The sequence below is a fragment of the Corythoichthys intestinalis genome, chromosome 18 (assembly GCF_030265065.1).
Source record: "Corythoichthys intestinalis isolate RoL2023-P3 chromosome 18, ASM3026506v1, whole genome shotgun sequence".
In the NCBI taxonomy this organism is placed as follows: Eukaryota; Metazoa; Chordata; class Actinopteri; order Syngnathiformes; family Syngnathidae; genus Corythoichthys; species Corythoichthys intestinalis.
The window spans coordinates 37,379,839-37,407,299 of NC_080412.1; the positions used below are offsets into that span (position 1 = coordinate 37,379,839).

At 39.8% G+C, this 27,461-nt stretch overlaps 1 protein-coding gene across 2 annotated transcripts in view; it reads left to right on the forward strand.

The window, feature by feature from the left end:
- Positions 1-27,461, forward strand: part of nrg2a (neuregulin 2a) — a 256,050-nt gene that overhangs the window by 56,653 nt on the left and 171,936 nt on the right. The window contains exon 1 of one of the 2 annotated variants that reach the window (XM_057820502.1): positions 20,967-21,664. The exons of the other annotated variant lie outside the window; for it this stretch is intronic. Within the exon in view, the coding sequence (XP_057676485.1) occupies positions 21,580-21,664 (85 nt within the window). The 5' untranslated portion in view covers positions 20,967-21,579. Of the gene's footprint in view, positions 1-20,966; positions 21,665-27,461 lie in introns of those variants that run through there. 2 annotated transcript variants of the gene reach the window in all.

Below are 27,461 nucleotides of genomic sequence, written 5' to 3' on the forward strand. Positions count from 1 at the left end.
AAAAGCCTTTTTGTGGTTCTACTATATTTTGATCCTAGCTTTCGTGCAATCCTGTTAACAAACATACTCTTAAACCACTGGTGGCATTTCGCACAAATTGGCTCCTTTGGTTTTACAACAGACGTGTGTGGGTGTGTTTGCAAGCGTGATGGGAAAAACACTGGTGTGACGGCGCGATACAGATGCAGCGTCCCTAAAAATGTCTTTCTTTTTTTTCTCGCTTCGTTTGAGCTAAGCTCAGAGTGGAAAACAGGCCCTCGTCCAACACATCAATGGCCCATGTGCTTCTTCTATTTACATGTGGATGCACCTGTGTGTTTGTACGCCCGTGTGGATGTGCGTGTCTTAGGGCGTATGTTTGCGTTTGAGTATGACAGTGTATACTTTTACGGCCGGGGGACACTTAGATTGAGTGTGTGTTGTTCTCTGTGATGAGAGTGCGCATATGTGTTTGCGTGAAGACCTGGTTCCATGTGGGTGTGTGTTTGATAAACTGTGAGAGCATGTGGGAGACTGTTTGTCTCTTCAGTCGCGAGAGAAAGAGCAGAATGAGGAGGTGGACGGGATCTGCTTCCAACCTTTATCTTCAAGTCAATCTGCTCACAGTCACACAAACCTCTTTATCGCTCTCTTAGACAGAAAGGAAGGAGACAAGCAGAAGCATGAGAGAAAGGTACTAAAAAAATATAAAATGTCATAAGCGGAAAAAGAGGGAAAATGGAAAAGGATGCAATCAGGGCAGCCTTAAGGAGATAAAGCGTCTTTTTCTTCTTTGAGAGGATCGCCAAAAGCCGTCAGTTGTGCCCAGACAACTTTTGCTTTTAAAATCTGGGCAATTATAGTACACTAGCCATGTTTTCACTTGTAAAGTAAATGGCGGCCATCGTGCGTCAGAGAACTTCTCTGGTGGCCTCTATTGTAGCGGAACTGACGTGAGTGTAGAGATGGATGCCGATCAAACAGGTCCGATCACGTCATTTTCAAAGTATCGGAATCAACAAAAAAATATTGGACATGTCTTTTTATGTATGTATATCATGTATTTGATACACTGCCAATGGGTTTTCCCATTGACAGTGTATCAAATACTTGTTCTCCCCACTGTATATATATTTTTATAGGACTGTCAAACGATTAAAATTTTTAATCAAGTTAATTACAGCTTAAAAATTAATTAATCGTAATTAATCGCAATTCAAACATCTATAAAATATGCCATATTTTTCTGTAAATTATTGTTGGAATGGAAAGATAGGACACATGACGGATATATACATACAACATACTGTACATAAGTGCTGTATTTGTTTATAATAACAATAAATCCACAAATGGCATTATTAACATTCTTTCTGTTTAAGTGATCCACGGATAGTAAGACTTGTATTTCATAAAAGATGGAATAGTTACAAGTTATAGTAATTTTAATTAAAACCCCTCTTCATATTTTCGTTTTAATAAAATTTGAACAATTTTCAATCAAAAGTAGAGTTAATATAATAATAGGAAGAGTAAAAATAACAATAATAAGAATTGAGTGACCAAACTCTGAGTAATGCCAGTTCACTTTGCATTGTTGTTTAGCCGTGTGAGAATAGGGCTTCATTACTACAGACTGAAGTGCTTTTCTTTTTGTGAACATTATATTTTTTTGAGAGATTGCAATATTATTTTTGTTGTGCTTTCACTAAATGATACTTCTGTTTGTTGTGAAGGAGTTGCAGAAGCTTATGCCAATAAACGGCGCAGCCCAAAGAACGCCTGTGTCCACTCGCCTTTATAACAGATATATCTCTAGGCATATCTTACCCAAAATACAACAAGAGACACATAATTGCCACTAAAAGAAAGCAAACTTACCGAAATATGTGTGGAGCACAAAGCAACAGCATAAACGTCTCACAACTACTAATTCTCCCACTATTAGAAGGAATAAAATTAGTATGGAATGGCGCTGCGCTGCCCCTAAGCGGCCGGTGGCATTCTCTTAACTCTTAATGTCCATAAACGGCGTCATTGAAATCTGTTTGAGGCAATGCGAGAGCGGCTCATTCAGTGCATGCGTTAATTGCGTCAAATATTTTAATGTGATAAATTAAAAAAATTAATTAACGCCCGTTAACGCGATCATTTTGAGGGCCCTAATTTTTTAATTAAATCGTTTTCTAATTGTATTTAACGTTACAGACATAATGTGTTACACTCTTCCAGAGTCTTTAGTTTAAGCTTAAGGTAGGGTTATCAAATTTATCGCGTTGACGGCGAGAATTAATATTGTTTATATTTATCACGTTACAAAATTTAACGCATGCACTGCGCGACCCACTCACGCATAGTTGCATTCAATCTATAATGGCGCTGTTTTACTCATACAGTATATAGAGCTAAAAGGCAGCGTAAAATGAGTAGAGAGAATTTTGGCAGCATTTGGAGCCTTTTTCTAAATGGCTAAAGCCTCACAATCCCTCTCCCAATGATTAGAATAATCATGGGAAGCAATGTGGGGAAGAAAGGTAGTAGTTGATCTGTTTCTTAACACCCTGAGTTATTTCCCAACGCAGAGAAGATATATCAATTGGTACCACGACGCACAGTAATGGTTGCACTTCCCATCATGCATTTGGGCAGAAGTTAAATGGATACAGTATCATTTACTGAAAGCTCAACAAATACACTAGATGGCAATATTTAGTCACAATATACATAGTCACATTTATCCTTTAAGAATTACAACTCTTTCTATCCGTGGATCCCTCTCACAGAAAGAATGTTAACAATCAGGGGTGCACATAAGTGGTCCGCATGCGCGCATGCGTACCAGACATAGACAAACGCGCTGGCCCTCAACGGCTTCAATACGCTTTTGCGTACCAATGGCTGACAACTGTATTTGCGGCGGACACGAGAAAATCACTTTCTCTCGGCCCCACTGAGTAATTATTTCCGTGATCCCCCACCCCCGTCAAAAGACAGACAGACGACAGAGACATCAACGGAGCTACCGAAAAAAAGGACTTTTGCTGAAAAGTGGCTGCAGGAGGTATCATGGCTAGAAGCAAATGATGCTCGCACGGAAATGTGGTGCAACATTTGCCGTGAGAATCCCAATGTCGCTAATAAGAGCAGCGCATTTTATGTAGGGTCAAAGAATTTTATCCATCCAAACTTTGAAAAGCACGAAAAAAACAGAGCATGTGGCAATTAAGCAAACTATCTATGTCAGATAGGACCCCACTCGCCCTATGGACAAGTGGCGGAATAAAGTTATTGTAGAACAGCGCCATGCGCTGACAAACGTGTTTTTGCTCGCATTTCACAAAGCTAAACATGCACGTTCAATGAGCTCGTATGAGGAGGACATCCCATTTTTACAAAGGCTTGGAGTTAATGTGAGAGCCGCATATGAATGCCCTTTATTTTGAATTGGTGCTTTTATGTTTATTTCTTTACATTTCACCTCAAAGTAATGGCAATTTTGTTGTGCCAGTTGATGTTAATCAAGCGTTAATTGTTTATATAATTAATTAAAGATAATTGGCTCTAAGTAAAGCTTGTCATAATTTTACCGCATCAGGCGGGTCGGCTCTCAAGCTCAATGAGGACCAAGTCACATCTCCAGGTCCTCCTCTGAGAACCTGGGCAAAAAACTTATGTGCACCCCTGTTAATAATGTAAATGGCATCTTGAGGATTTATTGTCATAATAATCAAATACAGTACTTATGTACTGTATGTTGAATGTATATATTCTTCCGAGTTTTATTCATTTTTTTCTTAATGCATTGCCAAAATGTATATGATCGGGAAAAATTATCGGGAATGATTGGAATTGAATCGGGAGCAAAAAAAAAAGCGATCGGATCGGGAAATATCGGGATCGGCAGATACTCAAACTAAAACGATCGGGATCGGATCGGGAGCAAAAAAACATGATCGGAACAACCCTACTGAGTGATTTTTTCCCCCAGTAAAATACTCTTAACCTGTTAAATTCTTGACAGATTTGGTTTTTAACAAACCTGTACATGGCAAATGTTAAGGCTCGATGTTGCAACTATGTTATACTGTATTGGCCCGAATTTAAGACGGCCCTGATTATAAGACGATCAATCTATTGTGATAAAACAACAAAATTGCAATAACTGCATTAACCATCAAAGTGAAGTCTAACTGTAACTGTAGTCTTAAAACAAATCTGAATAAGGAAAAACATTGCAATAAAATAATGCAAACTGATTAAACTAAAAAGAGTAGCTGAGATCTGTCATGACAGAACGTCACTTTAATGATATCTGGCTCCATCTAGCGTCGTGAATGGGGAAAGTAGCTGAGATCTGTCATGACAGAATATCGCTTCAATGATCTGGCGCCATCTAGCGTCGTGAATGGGTATAATGTCTGGACCGCTAATATAAGACGACCCCCTCTTTTTCAGTGTTATTTCAATGCAAAAAACACCGTCTTATATTCGGGCCAGTACGGTAATTTGAATTGTCTGATAATATTGGCCGATAAAAGCATTTTGAAATGATATCGGATAATACCAACATCAGTTTTTTTCATTATTGGTTTTGGGCCAATATGCATGTTGCCTTCAAAGCCTTTGTATAAGGGTTGGTCACAGCTTAGCCCTCCAGTTATGCTTATTGATATAGTGGTGCGATATAGCCACTTTTTCTATAATTTCAGTTGAAGTTGTTCTCTTATTTTCCAATGAATGTTTATTTGGAAAACCTCGAAGTTGTTACTTTTATCATCATTAAAGCATCCAGTGGATCATCACAATACAATTAGCCATAATATGTAAGTCGTATGTAAGTGTTTGTTGCCAAAAAGCTCAGTCTTGGTCTCACACAAAAATACACACGGTCCCAGGCTTCAACTGAGACCCTGTGCTTTGGTCAGATGAGACCAAGATTGACCTTTTTACAATAAACAGTCTAAGTGGGTCTGGCGTGCCACGAAAGATGCGCATGCTGAAAAGCACCTCATACCCACTGTGAAGTATGTGGGTGGGTCAGTGATGCTGTGGGGCTGTTTCGCTTCAAAAGGCCCTGGGAACCTTGTTAGGGTGCATGGCATCATGAATGCTTTGAAACACCAGGACATTTTAAATCAAAATCTGTTGCCCTCTGCCCGAAAGCTGAAGATGGGTCGTCACTGGGTCTTTCAGCAAGACAATGACCCTAAACATATGGCCAAATCTACACAGAAATGGTTCACCAAACACAAAATCAAGCTCCTCCCATGGCCATCTCAGTCCCCAGACCTCAACCCCATTGAAAACCTGTGGGGTGAGCTGAAGAGGAGAGCACAGAGGAAAGGACCCAGGTCTCTGGATGATTTAGAGAGATTCTGCATGGAGAAATGGCTGAAGATCCCTCTTTCTGTCTTTCCCATCTTGTGAAACATTATAGGAGAAGATTAGGTGCTGTTTTGTTGGCAAAAGCGGGTTATGCAAAGTGTTAACACCAGGGGTGCTAATAGTTGTGACACACATTATTTGATGTCAAATAATTTTTTCTGTTATGTGGGATTTTTTCCCCACTGAATGAATGCACTTGTATTGAAGGTTGGATTTTTCTCTCTTTTTCCATTAAGGTCCCATGTTATTTGAATAAGAAAAAAATTTTAGATGCTAAAAAAACAGATCTTTTTCAGGGGTGCCAATAATTATGGAGGATACTGTATAGACCCTACTCACATGACGTCAAAACCACGCCTCCGCGCCATATTGTCCGTCAGCTCATCGGGTTTAAGCATTACCGCTACGTAAATTCCTCCTATTATGGCGTGTTTTTCTGCTCGTTATCATTAATAATCAAAATGGTGAAGGCGTGAGTGGCGGTCGGTTGCAATAACAGAGAAGATAGACGGAGAGACTTGAAGTTCTACCGTATTCCGAGAGACCCGGAGAGGAGAGCGAGATTGACTGCTGCAATTTGACGAGAAAACTGGGCACCAAACGATCACTACAGATTATGTAGTAGTCATTTTATATCTGGTAAGATGCATTTAATATATATTTAGAGGGTTTTAGGCTGACAACCACAATTATGATCATTGCGAGGCTAATCGCCGACAACATACAGTTTCAAATTCAAGATGCTTATTTCTTCCACCATCATTGTTTTTTGAATAATATTTAGCTGGTACCAAGTGAAAGAAGTTAAACAGGTGTGTCCAAACATTTTGCAAAGGGGGCCAGATTTGGTGTGGTGAAAATGCGGGGGGCTACCTTGGCTGATTTACATAGAACAATATATTTAAACAAATTTTAGCAAGCCCTTCTGTGTGTCACATTTGCTTTATTATTTTTTTAAAATCATAATTTCATCAGTCTCGTCTTTGTGGCGTTCTCTTTCGACACTCGGACTCTTGCTGTGAAATGAAACTAGCTTCAAGTTGCTATAATTTCTCGCTGCGTATCTTCCCTGTAATGTTTGTCGTACATGTCAGCGTGTCTTGTTCGGTAATGTCATTATCGTGTCACATCGAACTCTTTGAAAACAGCGACTGTCTCTTTGCAAATGAGGCAGACACAGTTGTTCCGTGTTTTATTGAAGAAATAGTCCAATATCCACCTATCCTTGAAGCGTCGGCCATCGCAGTCAACTTTTTTTTTTATTGATTGTCGCCATTTTAGAAAATTGGAAGTAAAGGGTCACACGGGGTAATGTTGCTTAGAGTGCTGCTCTTAAAGTTTTTCAACGTTTCGTGAGAATAGGCTGATTTTGTGTGGACAAGATAGTTGTAGATATCAGGGTAGCAGATGTCAGGCAGAGAGGTCGAAGACAGCGGGTGGAAAAATATCGATTTAGGCATCAAATATGGATCTGGCGAATGGATAGACTGAAGCTTTTCCACATAACGCCTTTTATGCAACGCATCCAATGAGTTTACAGCGTCTGAAAGCACCGGGGCTTCCATGAATTGCACCATAAATTGCACGACAAATTGAAACCATTGAGAATACGGATAAACACTGACGGACAATATGGCGGCCGGATACAGCGACACGTCATTCTGTGACGTTGGTGAGTAGGGTCTATAGAGGAAAATCAATTACATGCAATGACACTTTTCGGCCACCAGGGGGGGGACCCCTTTAAAATCTGCTTATGCTTGTCCCCTCACCAATAATAATTTCAATTTCCCGATCTAACAGTAAGAAATTTCTGTTTCATTGCTCAGCAGAATTGTTGCAAGTGTCTGCACCCGCATGCCTCTTCTTGCATCACAAAATCTCAATCTTTACAATCTTGTGGTTATAAAGAGTGAAAAGCTGTAAATGTGGTATTTAGGCAAAGCATGCCTCACTACCTGTCTGTCTGAACATGCATTTAGACCTAAGTGATAGCAACAACCAACCTGTCTATTTGCAAAAAAACATACATGCATTCGTGTATAGTTTTTTAATTGACGGTGCAGATAAGGATGTTGACTAGGAATAGTTCGGACGGTCACATCTGGCAGTCCGGGCTGTCTAGGAAGACGTAATTCCCTCCCATGCCCTATTGGATGATGAGTTGCTATGCTCCTCTCTTGCTCCTCTCAGCCCCAATCAAAGCCATCGCGATATGAGTCAGCATCAGCAATCAGACACTCTGGGCACAATTCATCTGGCGAGGGTGGGGGTAATTGTGATGGTGAGGTGGAACGCAGCCAGAGAATTTGGCTAAAGATCTCCGTTGTCATTTTCTCAGCGGCCCAGCGAGCGGAGCGTGCTCAGTGCTGACGTTGGTCAGCTTCCCCCTCTGTGAGATGCTGCTGCAGTGTTTCCCAGCAGGCTTGGCACAATAGAGACTCCGAACAGGAGCGACACACCTTCTCTTTGCTGTGTCAACCTTTTTCTTTGCCATCCTTTTCCACTCTCCTCCTCCTGTTGTGTCCTGCCACATTTTCTCCTCACTTTCTTACTCTGCTATTGTCTCACGCTCAACGCCCTCATCTCTCTCATCCTCGCCCCACCCACAACCGCATCTCACGTGCTCCCGTTGCTACCCTTAAGACAACGGTTGCCATGGTGACAGCAATGTGCTGCGCAAACGTCAAAGAGCCCGAATCCACACAGGATGACTTCCTTGTTTTTTAACACTTAGATTCCTCGTTGCTCTCTTTCCTTTACACGCATGGTTTGGATTCACCCACCCATCCACGTGCGAGTTTAAAAAAGAGGCTGCTCCGTTTCTCTGTTTGTTTTATTTTCTCTCCGACCGTGTCCCTGATCTCAGCTGTTGCCGAGCAAAGTTCGCTCAGATTTGGAATCCCAGCTGACCTTGGCATCATTGACCTTGACAAAGAAGCCTCTTCCTGGGGCCCCTAAACTTGTCACCCGCATTCATTTGTGTCACGCTTCCCCCCGGGACAAAACTCGAATGCTTTTCATCTTTTGCCATTCATGCCGAGGAGACACTTACAGTAGCACGTTGAAGGCAACAAAACTGGCAGCATACAGTATATGCTGAAAGATTTATGTATTTTATGCACCTCCTTGGGCTAGACTTCCCATCGATAGCGCAGCTGGTGAAATCTTGAAGTCAGACAACTTGCAAGTGCATGTTCACGCAGCTCATTTCACCACATGGTCAGCTCAAGTGACTTTTTAAAGGGGACCTCGGACTTACAGACTTGTAGGCCCTAATAAGTCACAGTTGATCTCGTTTACTAAAATAAGTTATTAGAAACTAGGGGTGTAACAGTAAACAAAAATCTCGTTTCGGTACGTACCTCGGTTTTGAGGTCACGGTTCGGTTCATTTTCGGTACAGTAAGAAAACTAAATGCAAAATATAAATGTGCTAGTTGTTTATTACACACCTTTGTGCTTTTAACAATAGGAACATTAGCCTACACAAAGTTCTGCTCAAAAAGTAGCGGGTATTTAAAGATAATCCAAAAACAATTTGCCTTTCAGACTTTTAATTAATATTAATTTTAATTAACTTTAATTAAGGTTAAGAGGGGGGAACTTAAGCATTTATGATTTCTTAGTTAAGGGATACGTGTGCTACACTTTACAATAAGGGTCCAAAAAACATTCAGTAATGGTTAATTAAGGTTAAGTAATACTTATCAGGTATGTTCACGTGAATAATACCATACTTAAGATTAGGTTATAATATACTGTATAATATATATATTATACATTACTTAACATCAATTCACATATACATTAGTGCATGAATAAATAGTTAGTAATATATACTGGTACTAGTAAGTGATGATGTCATTTTAAAATGAGAAACATTGCTCTTTGAGTCCTTGGGTGCTGCTAACCTAACCTTAAGTATGGTATTATTTCACGTGAACGTACCTCATAAGTATTACTTAACCTAACGCGTTACTATAGTCTGATTACTTTCTTCAGTAACGAGTAATCTAACGCGTTAATTTTTCCAAGCCAGTAATCCGATTAAAGTTAGTTTCCCTAGTGCCCGTGCATTGCTATTTTGTTTTTGTCCTCATAATGTATGTAGAATGAAGAATACTGTAGTCATGTACAAAGAGCATTTCTCATCGGGGGAAAAAAAAACGGGTCACGTGTTTTACGGCGCTGTTTGAGGCTGAGCGCTGTCCGCCATGGCGGCCAACAACATAGCATTCTGACGAGGCAGCGAGGCTAACAGTGAAAGGCAGGATATGTACCGCAAATAGATGCCTTTGCTCACTGGAAATACAGCCATTACTTCACATTTCTGTCCAGTAAAGATGACAAAAGTATCTCCGTTGGATGTCACGTTTTCTCATCGGGGGGAAAAAAACCGGCTCACGTGTTTTACCATGCTATGAGCGCTGTTGGCGGCTAACAAACTACTGGCTACCTTTCAGGATGCTAACAGTGGAAGACGTAGGAGAAGAACCACAAACGGCTGCATTTGCTTATTGGACATAGAGCCATGACTTCACATTTCTCTCCAATAAAGATGACAAAAAATATCTCCGTGCGTCGCAAATTTTGCACTGGCTCAAAAGGGCACTCGACCGCTAATAACTCTACATCTAATTCAAGGAACCACTTGGAATTACAGCACAACGCGACAAAAATCGAAAAAAAGCCAACAGGTAACGAGACAGCCAGCACTTTTACAGTTTGTAACCAGCCTTTACGTACATTTTATAGTTATAGTTTGTAACCGTAGGCGGAGCGTGACTGTATGTGTGTGTGTGTGTGTAGGTGTGGGGTGACAAAAGAGCGAGTCAAAAGTTTGGACATGCCTCATCATTTGTGCTTTTTATATATTTTCACTACTATTGTAAATTCTCAGTGAAAATATTAAAACTATGAATGAACATGAGGAATTATGTTCTTGAAAACAGGTTTTATATTGTACATTCTTCAAAGTGTCCACCCTTGAGGTGTCTCCAAACTTTTGGCCTATACTGAATGCATTATGAAATACTTTGTAGGATTCTTGTTCATTGCATTTGTTTTTGTTGTTTGTCTTATTGCTTTACAACTTTTATAGACAGCATTTTAACGGCTAGGTCTTTATTGTAAAGGGGGAGTTCAGAATTTTTGACATTAGGCTTAATCTTCGAGTTAGTGGGGGTTTAATTAGTCGTTGGAGTTGTTTTGAACAAATTCTGTGCAGTTTGTCAGTTATTTGTTCGTTTCAGGGCTCCGGAGTGGCTGAGCTAGCGCAAGTCAGTGGTGGTTGAAATCAACTCCATTAAACCCCTGCTAACTCGAAGATAAAGCCTTATCTGAAAAATTCAGTTACATGCGATGAAATTTTTCTGTTGAGGCAGCAAAGGGAGAAAAATTGGGAAAAGGAACTGACAAATTACTTCTAAAGTAACTTAGTTACTTTGATAATAAAGTAATCAGTAAAGTAACTAGATTACTTTTTTGAGGAGTAATCAGTAATCAGTAATTAAATTACTTTTTCAAGTAATCTGTGACATCACCTTTATTAACCATTACTGAATGCTTTTTGGACCCTTATTGTAAAGTGTTGCACATGTGCCCCTTTACTTAGAAATCATAAATGCTAAGTTAACAAACCCTAAGCCTAAACCCTAACCCTATATAGGCCTATATATTTTTTTAATTTAACCAAACCATTAGTTACTGTCTGGTTATGCATTAACTAATGCATTACCTAATACATTAACTAATGAATTAGCTAATGCATTAACTAATGTTAATTAATATATTAATAAATGTTAGATAAACAATTATATTAATTATTGTAATGTTCATTAAACATTAGTTATTGTCTAAAAATGCATTAACTAACGTTAATTAAGGGACCCTTATTGTAAAGTGTTACCGTTTTTTTTTTTTTAATTGCTTCTTCCTCGACGCACGTGACGTCAGCGTGTTGTCCCGCATTAAAAGGTCTAATCAGAATACTGCTTTGGAAAAATGAACGCGTTAGATTGCTCGTTACTGAAAGAAATTAATAAGATTACAATAATGCAATACTTTGTAATGCGTTAGTGACAACACTGGTTAAAAGCAAGTACCATTACCAATATACACTTTTGTTGGCAAGAAGCAGACAGACTTAAGCTACATAGGCTAATGGCTGTTTAAAGTCATTATGCCTGCAAAGATAAACTTCTGTGTGAAAGGGCAATGGTGTAGTTGCGCAGCGTCGCTGTGATGATGTGCAGGTATGCCACTGCTCATCTCCATCACACTGGAGAGCTGTCTCTCCTTTTCTGGGAGGGATTAAGAGGCAAGCAGCGATGGGGCCTGGGAAGCATTTATGAACTAGGATATGCGTAGAAAGGATCTGCGTCAGAACATATAGGGCATGGGGCTACAAATTATGCCCCTCCAAATCCAGAACTACAGTGGGGCAAATAAGTATTTATTCAACAACTAATTGTGCAAGTTCTCCCACTTGAAAATATTAGAGAGGCCTGTAATTGTCAACATGGGTAAAGCTCAACCATGAGAAACAGAATGTGAAAAAAAACCCAGAAAATCACATTGTTTGATTTTTAAAGAATTTATTTGTAAATCATGGTGGAAAATAAATATTTGGTCAATACCAAAAGTTCATCTCAATGCTTTGTTATGTGCCCTTTGTTGGCAATAACGGAGGCCAAACGTTTTCTGTAACTCTTCACAAGCTTTTCACACACTGTTGCTGGTATTTTGGCTCATTTCTCCATGCAGATCTCCTCTAGAGCAGTGATGTTTTGGGGCTGTCGTTGGTCAACACGAACTTTCAGCTCCCTCCACAGATTTTCTATAGGGCTGAGATCTGGAGACTGGCTAGGCCACTCCTTTGTTGCCCTGGCTGTGTGTTTGGGATCATTGTCATGCTGAAATACCCAGCCACGTTTCATCTTCAATGCCCTTGCTGATGGAAGGAGATTTTCACTCAAAATCTCTCGATACATGGCCCCATTAATTCTTTCCTTTACACAGATCAGTCGCCCTGGTCCCTTTACAGAAAAACTGCCACAAAGCATGATGTTTCCACCCCCATGCTTCACAGTGGGTATGGTGTTCTTCGTAAGCAATTCAGTATTCTATCCCCTCCAAACACGAGAACCTGTGTTTCTACCAAAAAGTTCTATTTTGGTTTCATCTGACCATAACACTTTCTCCCAGTCCTCTTCTGGATCATCCAAATGCTCTCTAGCAAACCGCAGACGGGCCTGGACGTGTAATTTCTTCAGCAGGGGGACACGCCTGGCTGTGCAGGATTTGAGTCCCTGGCAGCACACTGAGTTACTGATAGTAGCCTTTGTTACTGTGGTCCCAGCTCTCTGTAGGTCATTCACTAGGTCTCCCCGTGTGGTTTTGGGATTTTTGCTCACCGTTCTTGTAATCATTTTGATGCCACGGGGTGAGATCTTGCATGGAGCCCCAGATCGAGGGAGATTATCAGTAGTCTTGTATGTCTTCCGTTTTCTAATAATTGCTCCCACAGTTGATTTCTTTACACCAGGTGTTTTACCTATTGCAGAGTCAGTCTCCCCAGCCTGGTGCAGGTCTACAATTTTGTCTCTGGGTTCCTTTGACAGCTCTTTGGTCTTGGTCATAGTGGAGTTTTGAGTGTGACTGACTGAGATTGTGGACAGGTGTCTTTTGTACCAATAATGAGTTAAAATAGGTGCCATTAATACAGGTAACGAGTGGAGCCTCGTTAGACCTCGTTAGAAGAAGTTAGACCTCTTTGACAGCCAGAAATCTTGCTTGTTTGTAGGTGAGCAAATACTTATTTTCCACTGTAATTTGGAAATAAATTCTTTTAAAAATCAAACAATGTGATTTTCCGTTTTTTTTTTCTCTCCACATTCTGTCTCTCATGGTTGAGGTTTACCCATGTTGACAATTACAGGCCTCTCTAATCTTTTCAAGTAGGAGAACTTGCACACTTGGTGGTTGACTAAATACTTATTTGCTCCACTGTATACATCTGTTGACAAACAGCAGAAGAAAATGCATTTTTACAAGTACGGTACGAGTACAATATCACCACCGATACTTATATGGTGGCATGCCGACTAATGACAGTCCAATTTTTGTACTAAATTCAACAAGTCTTGTTACTAACGCTGCTACTTTCAGTGTAAAATGCCTGCACAAACTATTATCTGACCTTTCAAAGTTGATTGATTGTTTTATACTATATTTTCCTCTTTATAATGGCAAGTCTTTTTTTCAGTTTTTGTGACGCTGCCAAGTGGCACGCAGTAAATGTCACTCACGTCGGTGTTTATATTCTTAAATGCTGCGAAATAGTTTGTTTCCAAATGAGCAGCAGCCCAGATGGTTTGCTAAGAGTTTGGCAGGAAGCCTCGGTTTTGAAATACACACCGGCCCAGAAGTTGATACCTTCTGACGTTGTAACGGCTGTCGACAAATTTCACAAACTTGCGTGTTTTGAGGATGGGCCTAATGCAGGTCATCGGTTCTTCAATGCAGACAACTGGCTGGGTTTTTATAATCTTCTTGATATTCTCATTTCCTTTGTGCTGACGTCACTCATACTCACATTTCTGACACATACATAAACCACATGCCCACCCACGTGCATGCAAGCCCGGCGAACGTCTCGTTCTGTAGAATGTAGGAGGAAGTGAGTGTTGATATTAGGGGGAGATCTCTCCTCACTGTAGCCCCCTGCCAGGACTCGGTTACCTCTGCTGACAGATTAGATCATCGGCAACAGCCACGAGGAGGAGAGTGTCGAACGGGAAGAGCAATTACGCCTAGGGAAGCACCACGTCGAACTAGACTGGCGTGTCGAAACTTGGCCACGCTTTGACCTTTTGCACTTTTCTTGCCTCGCCGGTGAGCCGTATGTTGTTGAGCACGTTGACCTGTTAAGACACGACCTCTTAGCTGCCCCTTACAAACCATGGTGTAGCCGCCACCTCCTCCCAAGACGGCGCAAAAATTCTCCACTCAGACAAAACCTGGGAGAGCCCGGCAGATGACTCATTTGTCCTTTTTTTTTTGTTTTGACTTTCAATAGGTAGGTTTCATTGAGAGCCACATGATTCTTTCTTTGATTCAGAAACACCCATAGATAAGCGTTCCTCCGACCTCTAGTAGGTCTTAGCAGCTTAAAATGTTCAAGGGAGACAATTTGGGACATGAGAAATTAAAAGATAAAGGGATGAACCATCTATCATGCTGCACAAGAACTCAAGCTCGGGTTTGTCAGTCTATAACTCAAAGACTGAATAAATGTACTGTAATTTTTGCACAATAAGGTGCACCTGTCTATAAGCCGCCAACCACCAAATGTGACATGAAAACGGCATTTGTTCATAGATAAGCCGCACTGGACTATAAGCCGCAGCTCTCCTCATTGTATTATGGGATATTTACTGTATTGGCCCAATATAAGATGTGTTTTTTGCATTGAAATAACACTGAAAAAGGGGGTCGTCTTATATTCGTGGTCTAGACATTATACCCATTCACTACGCTAGATGGCGCCAGAAGCGATATTCTGTCATGACAGACCTCAGCTACTCTTTTTAGTTTAACCAGTTTGCATTATTTTATTGCAATGTTTTTCCTTATTCAGATTTATTTCAAGACTACAGTTACAGTTAGACTTCACTTTGATGATTAATGCAGTTATTGCAATTTTGTTGTTTTATCATAATAGATTGGTTTATTTACATTTCAAAAACCAGAAGCCATTCATTTACGAATGTGTTTGCACTTTAGTTTACATATTTAAATGTTCAGATATTAAGATTTGAATGAGGCAAAAAACATGCTTTTTTTCTCATATATTGTTATAATCATTTGTTTCGGATGTACTGTAATTATTTTCTGTATAAAAATTAATTTGGTGTTCAAAAAATCTTTTTTGAAACTTGAGTCATGAAAAAGAAGGGGTCATCTTATAATCAGGGCCGTCTTATATTCGGGCCAATACGGTAATTTCATTTTATTTGGGTTTTATTTTGCAAGTGTTGATGTCATTAGCAGCTGAATAAAGTCAGCAGACCACACGGACGCCTGACAACGTCATTTCGGAGCTTAGCTCACTGTCTAGCTAGGACTTAGCTCCAGCGTCTTGGTAAGGACAGTACAATGACGTATTATACATGCTTTTGGATAGTTTTTAAAATACTTAAAGGGTTAATTCCAACTTGCGTGGAAATCTGAGTGACATCGCAAGCGCAAGAACGGAACTCGTTCGTAAACCAGGGACTACATGAATATGTGAAGTATACAATATGTAAATATATATAAATAAATACTGTTTACTTCGATCTTTTTATTTATTTATTTTTTAAGGGGGGTTCACAGTTTTTCACTTTTCACGTGGGTTTCGGGTCCCCATTAACCGCGAAAAACGGGGGATCTCTGTAGTGCTAAAGTCTAAAACCCAAGGGATGGATATTACCAGTTACAAATAGAATTAGGCCTTCAAGCAGGACTGAACGGAGGAACTCACCATTTTGAAAACTTAAGATCTCATATGTCTCCGATCCAACTATTTCCTTCAGCGACAAGGTCTCAAATGTAAATCGATAAAATTTCACATTTGATCCAAAATTTCCGGCTTCCTGTTGGGTTTGGAATATGAGTGCAAGAGACTTTTTGGAGCAGTTTTGCACCATGTATCGACTCGCCAAATTTCATTGTTCTACGTTGAAAAAACCTAATAGGAGAGGCCTTTTTGAAAATTTCAAGGGGGCGCCACTGAGCCATTTTGTTAAATTTGTTCGTAGATTATCAAAATTTACGCAAAGTTGCATGTATGTGCAAATGTTGGTGAGTTTTCGTGCATGTTCAGGCCTCCAAATGTAAATGCCAACTGTGAACCGATAAAAATTTCACATTTGATCCAAAATACCCGATTTCCTGTTGGATTTGGAATATGGGTGCAGAGGCTTTTTTGAGCAGTTAGGCATAAGGTATCTACTCCCCAAATTTCATTGCTCTACGTTGAAAACCTGAGTGGAGAGGCCTTTTTGAAAATTTTAAGGGTCAAGGGGGCGCCACTGAGCCATTTTTTGACATTTTTTCGTAACGACGCAAGATTATCGAAATTTACGTGAAGCCGCATGTATGTGCAAATTTTGGTGACCTTTCGTGCATGTTCAGGCCTCCAAATTGGCCATTTTCGTTTGCCCTGAAAATAAATAAATAAATAAATAATAATAATAATCCTTTGCAAAACAAAAGGGCCTTCGCACGCTTAGTGCTCGGGCCCTAACGAGAGTCAAACAAGTAGGCTTGCCGTTAGCATCCCTTCACAAGAATGAGCTGTTATACAGTTTGTTCATATTCAAATAGAACAGGCGTCAAACAAGTAGGCTTGCCGTTAGCATCCCTACACAAGAATGAGCTGTTATACAGTTTGTTCATATTCAAATAAAACAAGTGTCAAACAAGTAGGCTTGCCGTTAGCATCCCGACACAAGAATGAGCTGTTAAACAGTTTGTTCATATTCTTGCAAGGTGACTAAGTAAGGCATGTCAATACTCAAAAGAGAACAGAACTCAGCCAAGGTTTAACAAAAGTGATTTATGTTTGTGCGTCCATATGTTGGCTAGCTTTTTTTGCAAAGGATGACGGGAATGTACTATTCTAGTTCAAGTGCAGGGGAGCGCTTTGAGGATTAAATGGTAAAACCATCAAATTGATTCCAAAAGAAAATTTTAAAAAAGTACATACAGTGGTATGAAAAAGTATCTGATTCTTTTGGAATTTCTCACATTTCCGCATAAAACCACCACCAAATGTGATCTCATCTTTGTCAAAATCACACAGACGTAAAAACAGTGTCTGCTTTAACTAAAACCACTCAAGCATTTATAGGTTTTCATATAAAAAATAAGTGAACCCGCTGCCTAAGGAGACTTAAAGCGCAATTGAAACCAATTTTTACCAAACAATTTAAGTCAGGAGATTTAAAGCTGCCCTGCACACTATAAAACACACACCTGGTAAGAATTGTCTTGATGTGAAGCATTGTCTGGTCATCATGGCTTGGTCAAAAGAATTGTCTGAAGACCTGCAATCAAGGATATTTGATTTGTATGAAGCTGGGAAAGGATACAAAACCATCTCTAAAAGTCTGGATATTCATCAATCGACAGTCAGAGAAGTTTTTTACAGAGAGAATGAGAGAGTTTGAGTTTGTTTACAGAGAGAGTTTGGCACTGTTGCTTCCTTCCCAAGGAGTGGCCGTTCACCAAAGATGACGCCTAGAGTTCAGCGCAGAATACTCAGAGAGGTAAAATCTCTCGATACACCGCCCCATTCATTCTTTCCTTTACACAGATCTGTCGTCATGGTCCCTTTGCAGAAAAACAGCCCCAAAGCATGATGTTTCCACCCCATGCTTCACAGTGGGTATGGTGTTTTTCAGATACAGTTCAGTATTCTTTCTCCTCCAAACACGAGAACCTGTGTTTCTACCAAAAAGTTCTATTTTGGTTTCATCTGACAATAACACATTTTCCCAGTCCTCTTCTGGATCATCTAAATGCTCTCTAGCGAACCACAGACGGGGCTGGATGTGTACTCGCTTCAGCAGGGGGACACATCTGGCAGTGCAGGATTTGAGTCCCTGGCGGCACATTGTGTTACTGATAGTAGCCTTTGTTACTGTGGTCTCAGCTCTCTGTAGGTCATTCACTAGGGCTGGTTCTGGTTCTGGGATTTTTGCTCACCGTTCTTGTTATCATTTTGACGCCACGGGGTGAGATCTTGCATGGAGCCCCAGATCGAGGGAGATTATCAGTGGTCTTGTATGTCTTCCATTTTCTAAGACAGTAATTGCGCCCACAGTTGATTTCTTTACACCAAGCGTTTTACCTATTGCGGATTCGGTCTTCCCAGCCTGGTGCAGGCCTACAATTTTGTCTCTGGTGTCTTTTGACAGCTCTTTGGTCTTGGCCATAGTGGAGTTTTGAGTGTGACTGACTGAGATTGTGGATAGGTGTCTTTTATACAGATAATGAGTTAAAACAGGTGCCATTAATACAGGTAACGAGTGGAGCCTCGTTAGACCTCATTAGAAGAAGTTTGAAGTTTGTCTTTGACAGCCAGAAATCTTGCTTGTTTGTAGGTGACCAAATACTTATTTTCCACTCTAATTTGGAAATTAATTCTTTAAAGGGATCCTCTATTTTTAAGACAAGTAATTCTTAAAAGATAAATGTTAGTATGAGTTATAATAATTTGATATTAAAACCCCTCTTAATGTTTTTGTTTTAATAAAGTTTGTAAAATTATTTTAAGTGATTGGTCGCCATTCTTGTTACGTCGCAGTGCGTGACGTCACTGGTCCCGTTGCCGAAATTCCAGCGTGTCACTCGTTAGCTTTCCCAACATGTCGTCAGTTCTACCCTTCCTATTTGAACCAGATCTGAAAAGTGAAGAGCAGGACAGCACTGTCGGTCGTTCACAAGACGAGCTTCAGGGAAAAATGCGTGCAGCAAATACCTGATGAGACAAAAGTTGGGCAAAACTGGTGATGCGAGAGTGTATGCTGTTTGGAACTCCGGTTGGGAGCGAGAGTGGATGCTGTCCGGTTTTATTAGCAGATATTCAAGGTAAGCATATTGCGTTTTCAAACTTATCCCAATATAATTATGTAGATTGTTAGCATCCAGAGCTGTTGTGTGCTTTACATACAGTACAGGCCAAAGAGCACACCTTGTGTAATCCATGTCTTGTACATTGTAACGCGTGGTAGCTAGGATACGTGTATAAAAGTACCAAAAAGGTGAGAAGCTTCCACTATGCACATCTATTCACAAAAAATAATATTTCCACCTTGACCACTCTTCACTCGGGAGCTCAGCAGTAAGCAAACACGCATTCCCTGACGAACTCCAACATTGTTATGAGGTCCACGTCAGAGTCACTGTCGTCACTGTAGCGTGCCATAGTGCTTTAATTATTTAGTATGATTTGGGGAAAACTCCCACGAAGAGTCCAAATCCAAAATCCGCGTTTTTTCTACTCACTCTAAGATCCAGGAATTAGACCGATCCCATGGCATTGTCGCAGCCGTCAATTCCACAAAATAGACTGATCCAAAAAGCCGCTGTGGGACTGACGAATCAGAAAAATGGACAGATCCGAAACCAATATTGCAGACGCGGTGGGACCGTCGGATCCAGAAAATAGACGGATCCCTTACTTGACTGAGGATCCAGGAAAAATATTCGGGCGCCAGTTGTAACACGTGGTGGGTAGGGTACGTGCATACAGGGACCAAAAAGGGGGAGAATCTTCCACTTATGCGCATTTATTCACTAAAAATAATAATTCCACCTTGACCACTCACTTCACTCCCCTTGTTTCCATTTAACTGGAAATTGCATTCAAAAGCAGCACATCGTGGCATATTACTTTGCGAGTTTAGGCAGCAATAAGCAATTGTTTAACACGCTACACATTTAGAAAGATACCAATTACGTCATCACTGCAAGCTCGCAAACCATGGCGCCAACTAGCGGTCAAAATATGGACTAAATATTATAAAATATTGCCATTGATTTAACATTTTATGTGTTTCTAACAACATATTTTAGTACAAGAGAACAAATGTGGTTTATTAGAGCCTACATGTATTTAAGTTAGAGGATCACTTTAAAAATCAAACAATGTGATTTTCAGTTTTTTTTTCACATTGTCTCTCTCATGGTTGAGGTTTATCCATGTTGACAATTACATGCCTCTCTAATCTTTTCAAGTAGGAAAACTTGCACAATTGGTGGTTGACTAAATACTTATTTGCCCCACTGTATATTTTCACCCAGTTCGAAAAGTTCTGTTTCATTGAGAGTGATGTCATATTTAAAGGAATGTAATGGATGAATTCTGATATCAAAACCAGAAATATTTTCTAGTTTTATATGTTGTGTTTGATCCTTCCACAAGTTTGCGTGCAAATCATAATCGCTATTAAAAAAAAAATATATATATATATATTCCCCTCATTCTGGCTTTGCATGAAAAGATCTTGTTCTCTCTCTGCAGTTTTCTCTTGCTGACTTTCACCTCTGAAGTCCTCGTTTCCCTGTCCTAACATTTCCTCCGCGCTAGCCTATACATAAGTGAATCCAATGCTGGGAAAGCACATTTGCAGAAGACTTCTGTCCAATATTACTTTTAAAGATACGATCTTGTTTAATGAATCTGGTTTCTTTCCTCCGCGTGGGTATCGGTGTCACCAGCTGTAACGTGGACTGTTAGGGAGACGTGCATCCACGGACGTGCTGCGACTTGCCTGTAGCCAAGTGGGAGCGGGGGTGGAGTTGGGAGGGGGGGCGTGGATGTGTCTGAAGGGGGGGTAGTTTCTGACAGACAAGAGGGGGAAGCAAAAGCTGATTTTTGTGTGTGTGTGTGATTTTGCAAGAAGCTGTCTGTCGCTGATTTGGATCTGACTTTTGGCACCTCACAAGGACCCCCCCATCAAGTGCACCCCCGCCTTTTTTCTCCCTCACACGTATCTCGAATCTGAGCGCGTCAAATCAGACCCAGATGTGAAGTGGCTTGTGACCCTGACAACAAATTGGCAAGGGCAGACCCCCCCGAAGTCTCATCCGTTTGAGTTATCCGGGTGGGGTCAGCAGTGCAAAGAAGGGGTCTTGGTCTCACTTGGGCACGGGTCATTACTAAAGAGAGAAGATGCTAGAGGAGGAGAGTTTTTGGGATGGGCCTCATGGGAATTTTCTCAAGGGGGGGTCCTTTTGGTGGTCTTTTATAGCTGTAGGGCCTGGAAGAGTCTCTGCTTATCTATAAGAGCTGATGGCCTTAAAGCAATGGGAAATGCCTTCGTCGCCCTCCTCCCCTCTTCTGTATTCTCTCGCTTTTCTTAAACTGTCCCCACCTTTTCTCTCCCTATTTTTCCTTCCGCTTCCCTTCTTCCTCCTCACTCCCGCTCTATCTCTCTCTCTTGCTCTCCCTGCTGTGAGGAGTAGGTGGTTCCTAGCTGTGCTTGATTGGTGTGAGTCTATATAGGAGGAGAGACGTTCTAACTGGTCTCAGAGTCTACGGGTGCCCTCTTGCCACACATTCCCAAAACCGGACTATCTTTTTTTTTTTTCTGGAAGGAAAAAAAAAAAAAAAATTATTTCAAGGATCTTTAACCGAGAGGATTTAATTCGTTGTGACAAAATGACAGAGACTAAGAAGAAAGATAAGAAAGGGAGGAGGAAGGGAAGGAAAGGACAAAAAGAGAAGGAGGGTGATCCCACTCAAGGTAAGACGATATTCAAGGTGCAAATAATTTTCCTTTTATTTGCACGATAGTATGAGGAAACTGGAAAGGAAGTTTTTGTTGCTGAAGTATCGCCTTCAGCTTGTCAAAGCTTGCCGTCAAGTTGTCACATGGATGTCTCTCCTAATGTGTACAGCGTGTAGAGACACATCTGCTTTGGCGGCAGGCTGGAATTGTAGGGAAGTCAACAATGTGATTTGTGTACTTAACATTTTCATGCTTATTCTCAACCTTCCAGAAAGGGAAATGACAAAAAAAGGTACATTTGTGTTTTTAAATCTGCTCGACTCAGTTTTCCACTCTGGAAGTATTTTTGGATCACAACAGAGTACCGTAGCTCAGTACACTTTTGGACGTGTTCAATAATTTATCAACATCCTTAGTGTTTTGGGGATGTCGGTGATGAGTCACCGTACATAAGCGTGTCTTCATTTCATGCTTTCGGGTTAGTAATAACACTAGAAAAGCTTCCCAGTTACAAGTGTTGCAAATTTGCTTGCTCACTGGTGCTTGCATGCATGCTGCAGCATGTCACTGTAGATTGACCTCAGGTCATGGGGAAGCCCATCCCCTGTTTCAGTGAAACTGTGAATGTGACTTTGTGTGCTGTGACGTTGGCTAGCTCAGCTTTTACTTTGATCATTTCAAACGTATTGCCTTTTATCCACGGTTACAAAATATGTTTTATAACTAGTAATTCTACACTGCGATAGTGATCTGGAAACACTAGAGTTGTTTCGGGATATTTTAAGGGAGCATCTTCATTCATCAAGCAGATCTAATCTGATGACATATACAGTTCGATCAGTACGATGCATAACATAACAGCATTCAATGCAATTTTCCTCAACTTTCAAGTCAATGCATCTATTTTGCTTAGAAAAAAACCCTAACAACAAAAAAATGTGAAAAAGAAACTAATTTTAACACAAACTGACATTGTTTAAATGTAACCCTGAACACAAGCTGACAGTAAGTCATGATTTATTATCTTGAATGAATGGCAACAGGTGGATTCACAGGTTAATTGTACCTTGTGACATATAATTTAAAACACATTTAATGGCTCTGCCAGTCACTATACGTCGCTGGCGTAGACAGATGAATAGACATGTATACGAAGTTAAACAATTTTTGGCAATGCACTTAAAGCTGTTTGTGCCACATCGGACCACATTGGCTAAGAACTTTTTGGTAACACTTTATAATAACTATCTGTTTTACTAGTTAATAGATCATTAGTAAGCTGTTGATAAATGATTTATTGTTGATTTGTGAAGTATTTGTTAACAGTTTGTTAAGCATTTAGAATGTTGTTCCAATATGGTTGACCCCATTCTAAATGCCCATGCTAGTTGATGGATCTTAATAAAACTATATACACTTTGTGTTGAAGGTCATAAGTTTTATTGGTTAAATATACAAAGAAAAGTACAAATATTTGTTGGTTCTATGGCAGATTTTCATAAATGTGCAACATGAGCGCTGCCTGCAAAATGCCTTTTCTTTTGAAGTGAACGGCATTTCTTAACCTGAAAAGATAGAAATGCCAAACGTTACACACAAAAACTTGAAACGTTTCTACACAAACTGTGTTTCAGGTTAAGAACACCCTGTAAATGCTTAACAAACTGTTAACAAATACTTCACAAATGAACAATAAATCATTTATCAACAGCTTACTAATGATCTATTAACTAGTAAAACGGATAGTTATTATATAGCTCATTAGTAAGCTGTTGATAAATGATTTATTGTTGATTTGTGAAGTATTTGTTAACAGTTTGTTAAGCATTTACATGGTGTTCCAATATGGTTGACCCCATTCTAAATGCCCATGCTAGTTGATGGATCTTAATAAAACTGTATACACTTTATGTTGAAGGTCATAAGTTTTATTGGTTAAATATACAAAGAAAAGTACAAATATTTGTTGGTTCTATGGCAGATTTTCATAAATGTGCAACATGAGCGCTGCCTGCAAAATGCCTTATCAAAATTTCTTTTCTTTTGAAGTGAACGGCATTTCTTAACCTGAAAAGATAGAAATGCCAAACGTTACACACAAAAACTTGAAACGTTTCTACACAAACTGTGTTTCAGGTTAAGAACACCCTGTAAATGCTTCACAAACTGTTAACAAATACTTCACAAATAAACAATAAATCATTTATCAACAGTTTACTAATGATCTATTAACTAGTAAAATGGATAGTTATTATAAAGTGTTACCAACTTTTTCCCCCCTTTCTATTAGGGCCGAACAATATTTGGAAAAAAACGGACATTGCGACTTTTTGCGGGTTTGCGATTTACTGCGACGTACAGGGGTTGGACAAAATAATGGGAACACCTAACATTTTGGCATCAATAATTATTGATCATAATTGTTAAAGAATTGCATGCAACATTCTAATGAAGTTAAGCATCTCATATGGCCGACACAATCCCCAGACCTCAACATTATTGAGCATTTATGGTCAGTTTTAGAGATTCAAATAAGACGTCGATTTCCATAGCCATCTAAAAGAGTTAGAGGGTATTTTAACTGAAGAATGGCTTAAAATTCTTATGGAAACAACTCACAAGCTGTATGGAATCAATACCTCGGAGAATTGAGGCTGTAAGTGCCGCAAAAGGCCGACCTACACCATATTAAATTAGTTTTTGTTGAATTTTTAAGGTGTTTTCATTATTTTGTCCAACCCCTGTGTATTGCAATAAGTGAAAAACTGCGAAGAAGCCCCCCCTCCCCCAAATATATATATATATTTTTTGTGTGTGTATTTGTGTGTGTCCAATATATTTATTCAGATTTAGCATTGGAAATAGATGTGTATGAGACATGTTTTTTCACTTTTTTCCCCCCAAATTATAACAAAATAAAAACTTTTATGTATAGTGCCTTGCAAAAGTATTCGGCCCCCTTGAATCTTGCAACCTTTCGCCACATTTCAGGCTTCAAACATAAAGATATGAAATTTAATTTTTTTGTCAAGAATCAACAACAAGTGGGACACAATCGTGAAGTGGAACAACATTTATTGGATAATTTAAACTTTTTTAACAAATAAAAAACTGAAAAGTGGGGCGTGCAATATTATTCGGCCCCTTTACTTTCAGTGCAGCAAACTCACTCCAGAAGTTCAGTGAGGATCTCTGAATGATCCAATGTTGTCCTAAATGACCGATGATGATAAATAGAATCCACCTGTGTGTAATCAAGTCTCCGTATAAATGCACCTGCTCTGTGATAGTCTCAGGGATCTGTTTAAAGTGCAGAGAGCATTATGAAAATCAAGGAACACACCAGGCAGGTCCGAGATACTGTTGTGGAGAAGTTTAAAGCCGGATTTGGATACAAAAAAATTTCCCAAGCTTTAAACATCTCAAGGAGCACTGTGCAAGCCATCATATTGAAATGGAAGGAGCATCAGACCACTGCAAATCTACCAAGACCCGGCCGTCCTTCTAAACTTTCTTCTCAAACAAGGAGAAAACTGATCAGAGATGCAGCCAAGAGGCCCATGATCACTCTGGATGAACTGCAGAGATCTACAGCTGAGGTGGGAGAGTCTGTCCATAGGACAACAATCAGTCGTACACTGCACAAATCTGGCCTTTATGGAAGAGTGGCATGAAGAAAGCCATTTCTCAAAGATATCCATAAAAAGTCTCGTTTAAAGTTTGCCACAAGCCACCTGGGAGACACACCAAACATGTGGAAGAAGGTGCTCTGGTCAGATGAAACCAAAATTGAACTTTTTGGCCACAATGCAAAACGATATGTTTGGCGTAAAAGCAACACAGCTCATCACCCTGAACACACCATCCCCACTGTCAAACATGGTGGTGGCAGCATCATGGTTTGGGCCTGCTTTTCTTCAGCAGGGACAGGGAAGATGGTTAAAATTGACGGGAAGATGGATGCAGCCAAATACAGGAACATTCTGGAAGAAAACCTGTTGGTATCTGCACAAGACCTGAGACTGGGACGGAGATTTATCTTCCAACAGGACAATGAGCCAAAACATAAAGCCAAATCTACAATGGAATGGTTCAAAAATAAACGTATCCAGGTGTTAGAATGGCCAAGTCAAAGTCCAGACCTGAATCCAATCGAGAATCTGTGGAAAGAGCTGAAGACTGCTGTTCACAAACACTCTCCATCCAACCTCACTCAGCTCGAGCTGTTTTGCAAGGAAGAATGGGCAAGAATGTCAGTCTCTCGATGTGCAAAACTGATAGAAACATACCCCAAGCGACTTGCAGCTGTAATTGGAGCAAAAGGTGGCGCTACAAAGTATTAACGCAAGGAGGCCGAATAATATTGCACGCCCCACTTTACAGTTTTTTTATTTGTTGAAAAAGTTTAAATTATCCAATAAATTTTGTTCCACTTCACGACTGTGTCCCACTTGTTGTTGATTTTTGACAAAAAATTAAAATTTTATATCTTTATGTTTGAAGCCTGAAATGTGGCGAAAGGTTGCAAGGTTCAAGGGGGCCGAATACTTTTGCAAGGCACTGTATATATGGCGGAAAACACAGACAAGACTGAATAAGCAGTTTCTGCTCTTGCACTCCTCTTTAAAAGAAACTGCTGTATTTTAAGCCAAAACAACTGTTGTGTTTGATAGAACAATATGTCTATATGCTGCCATAGCAGATTCATGGAGCAATAAGCCCCCCCCGAACTATTTTTAAATTTGTCGTTTTACCCCAGAAACCCCTGTTTACAAACATCGCGCAACCGCTTTTGTTTTAACCCAGCCATAAAACGAAGGTCATTGAATTATATTTATTATTCAAAATGTCTGTCATTTTTAGCTTTGAACCATTAATTGATGTCTAATATTTCTTTAAAAAACAAAAACTTTAAAAAAATATTCACTCGGATATTTTAAACTTTTAAACAAATTACGTCACAATGAAAAAAATGGTGTCTGTAAAAAAAGTCACGGATAACTACCTCATAATTATCACTCCATTGTATTTTTTTTGTTACTGTCACATTTTCTCCGAAATGTTAGCTGATAAATAATCAATCCTAACAAAGAAAAATTGGAAAAAAAAAAGTTTTAAAGGGTAAATATATGAAAAAGAAAATCTTGACCACTCCTTGATGTCTGCGATTTCTGCATCGCGACCCTTGTTATATTACCATGTTTCACCCATAAAATCCCCCAAAAATGCAGCTGTGGCCATTTTTGACACTCGGTGATACATGCTACATGGAGTTTTTTTGATGGAAACAAGGTAAGTACGCAATAATATCTCGTTAAAGTCATTGCGTTTGTAATTCTGCTCTGGCGTGCTCTCACTTCCAGATAGGGGATTTGCTGTTTTAAAAACATTTTTTCTTAAAAATGTCCTCCTGTTCAAAAATTTTCTTTCCCCAGACAATGTGATTTTAAGCTTTCCAATGATGTATCACACATGCATATCGGACAATTTTGAAATTTGGCCAAATTGGGGGTCTCAGAGCGGAACTTCCAAGTCACTTGAGTGTTTTTTGCCTTATATTTTAATAAATAAATGTAACAGTTATGTTTTAAACATGTTACTGTCCCACCGAATTACTTTTAAACAAGAATAAAGTCCCAAAATGCTTGTCTTTTTAAATGCTGCATTGAGTGAGTCCACTCAAATCCGCTCAAGCTACTTACTTACACACAATGAGTTGCCACAGCAACTGTTTAACAAGTAAAACGATGATTGACGCATTCGGCACGTTGAAGTTCACGTCTCTGGCAAGATCAAACCCAAACGTCTCTAA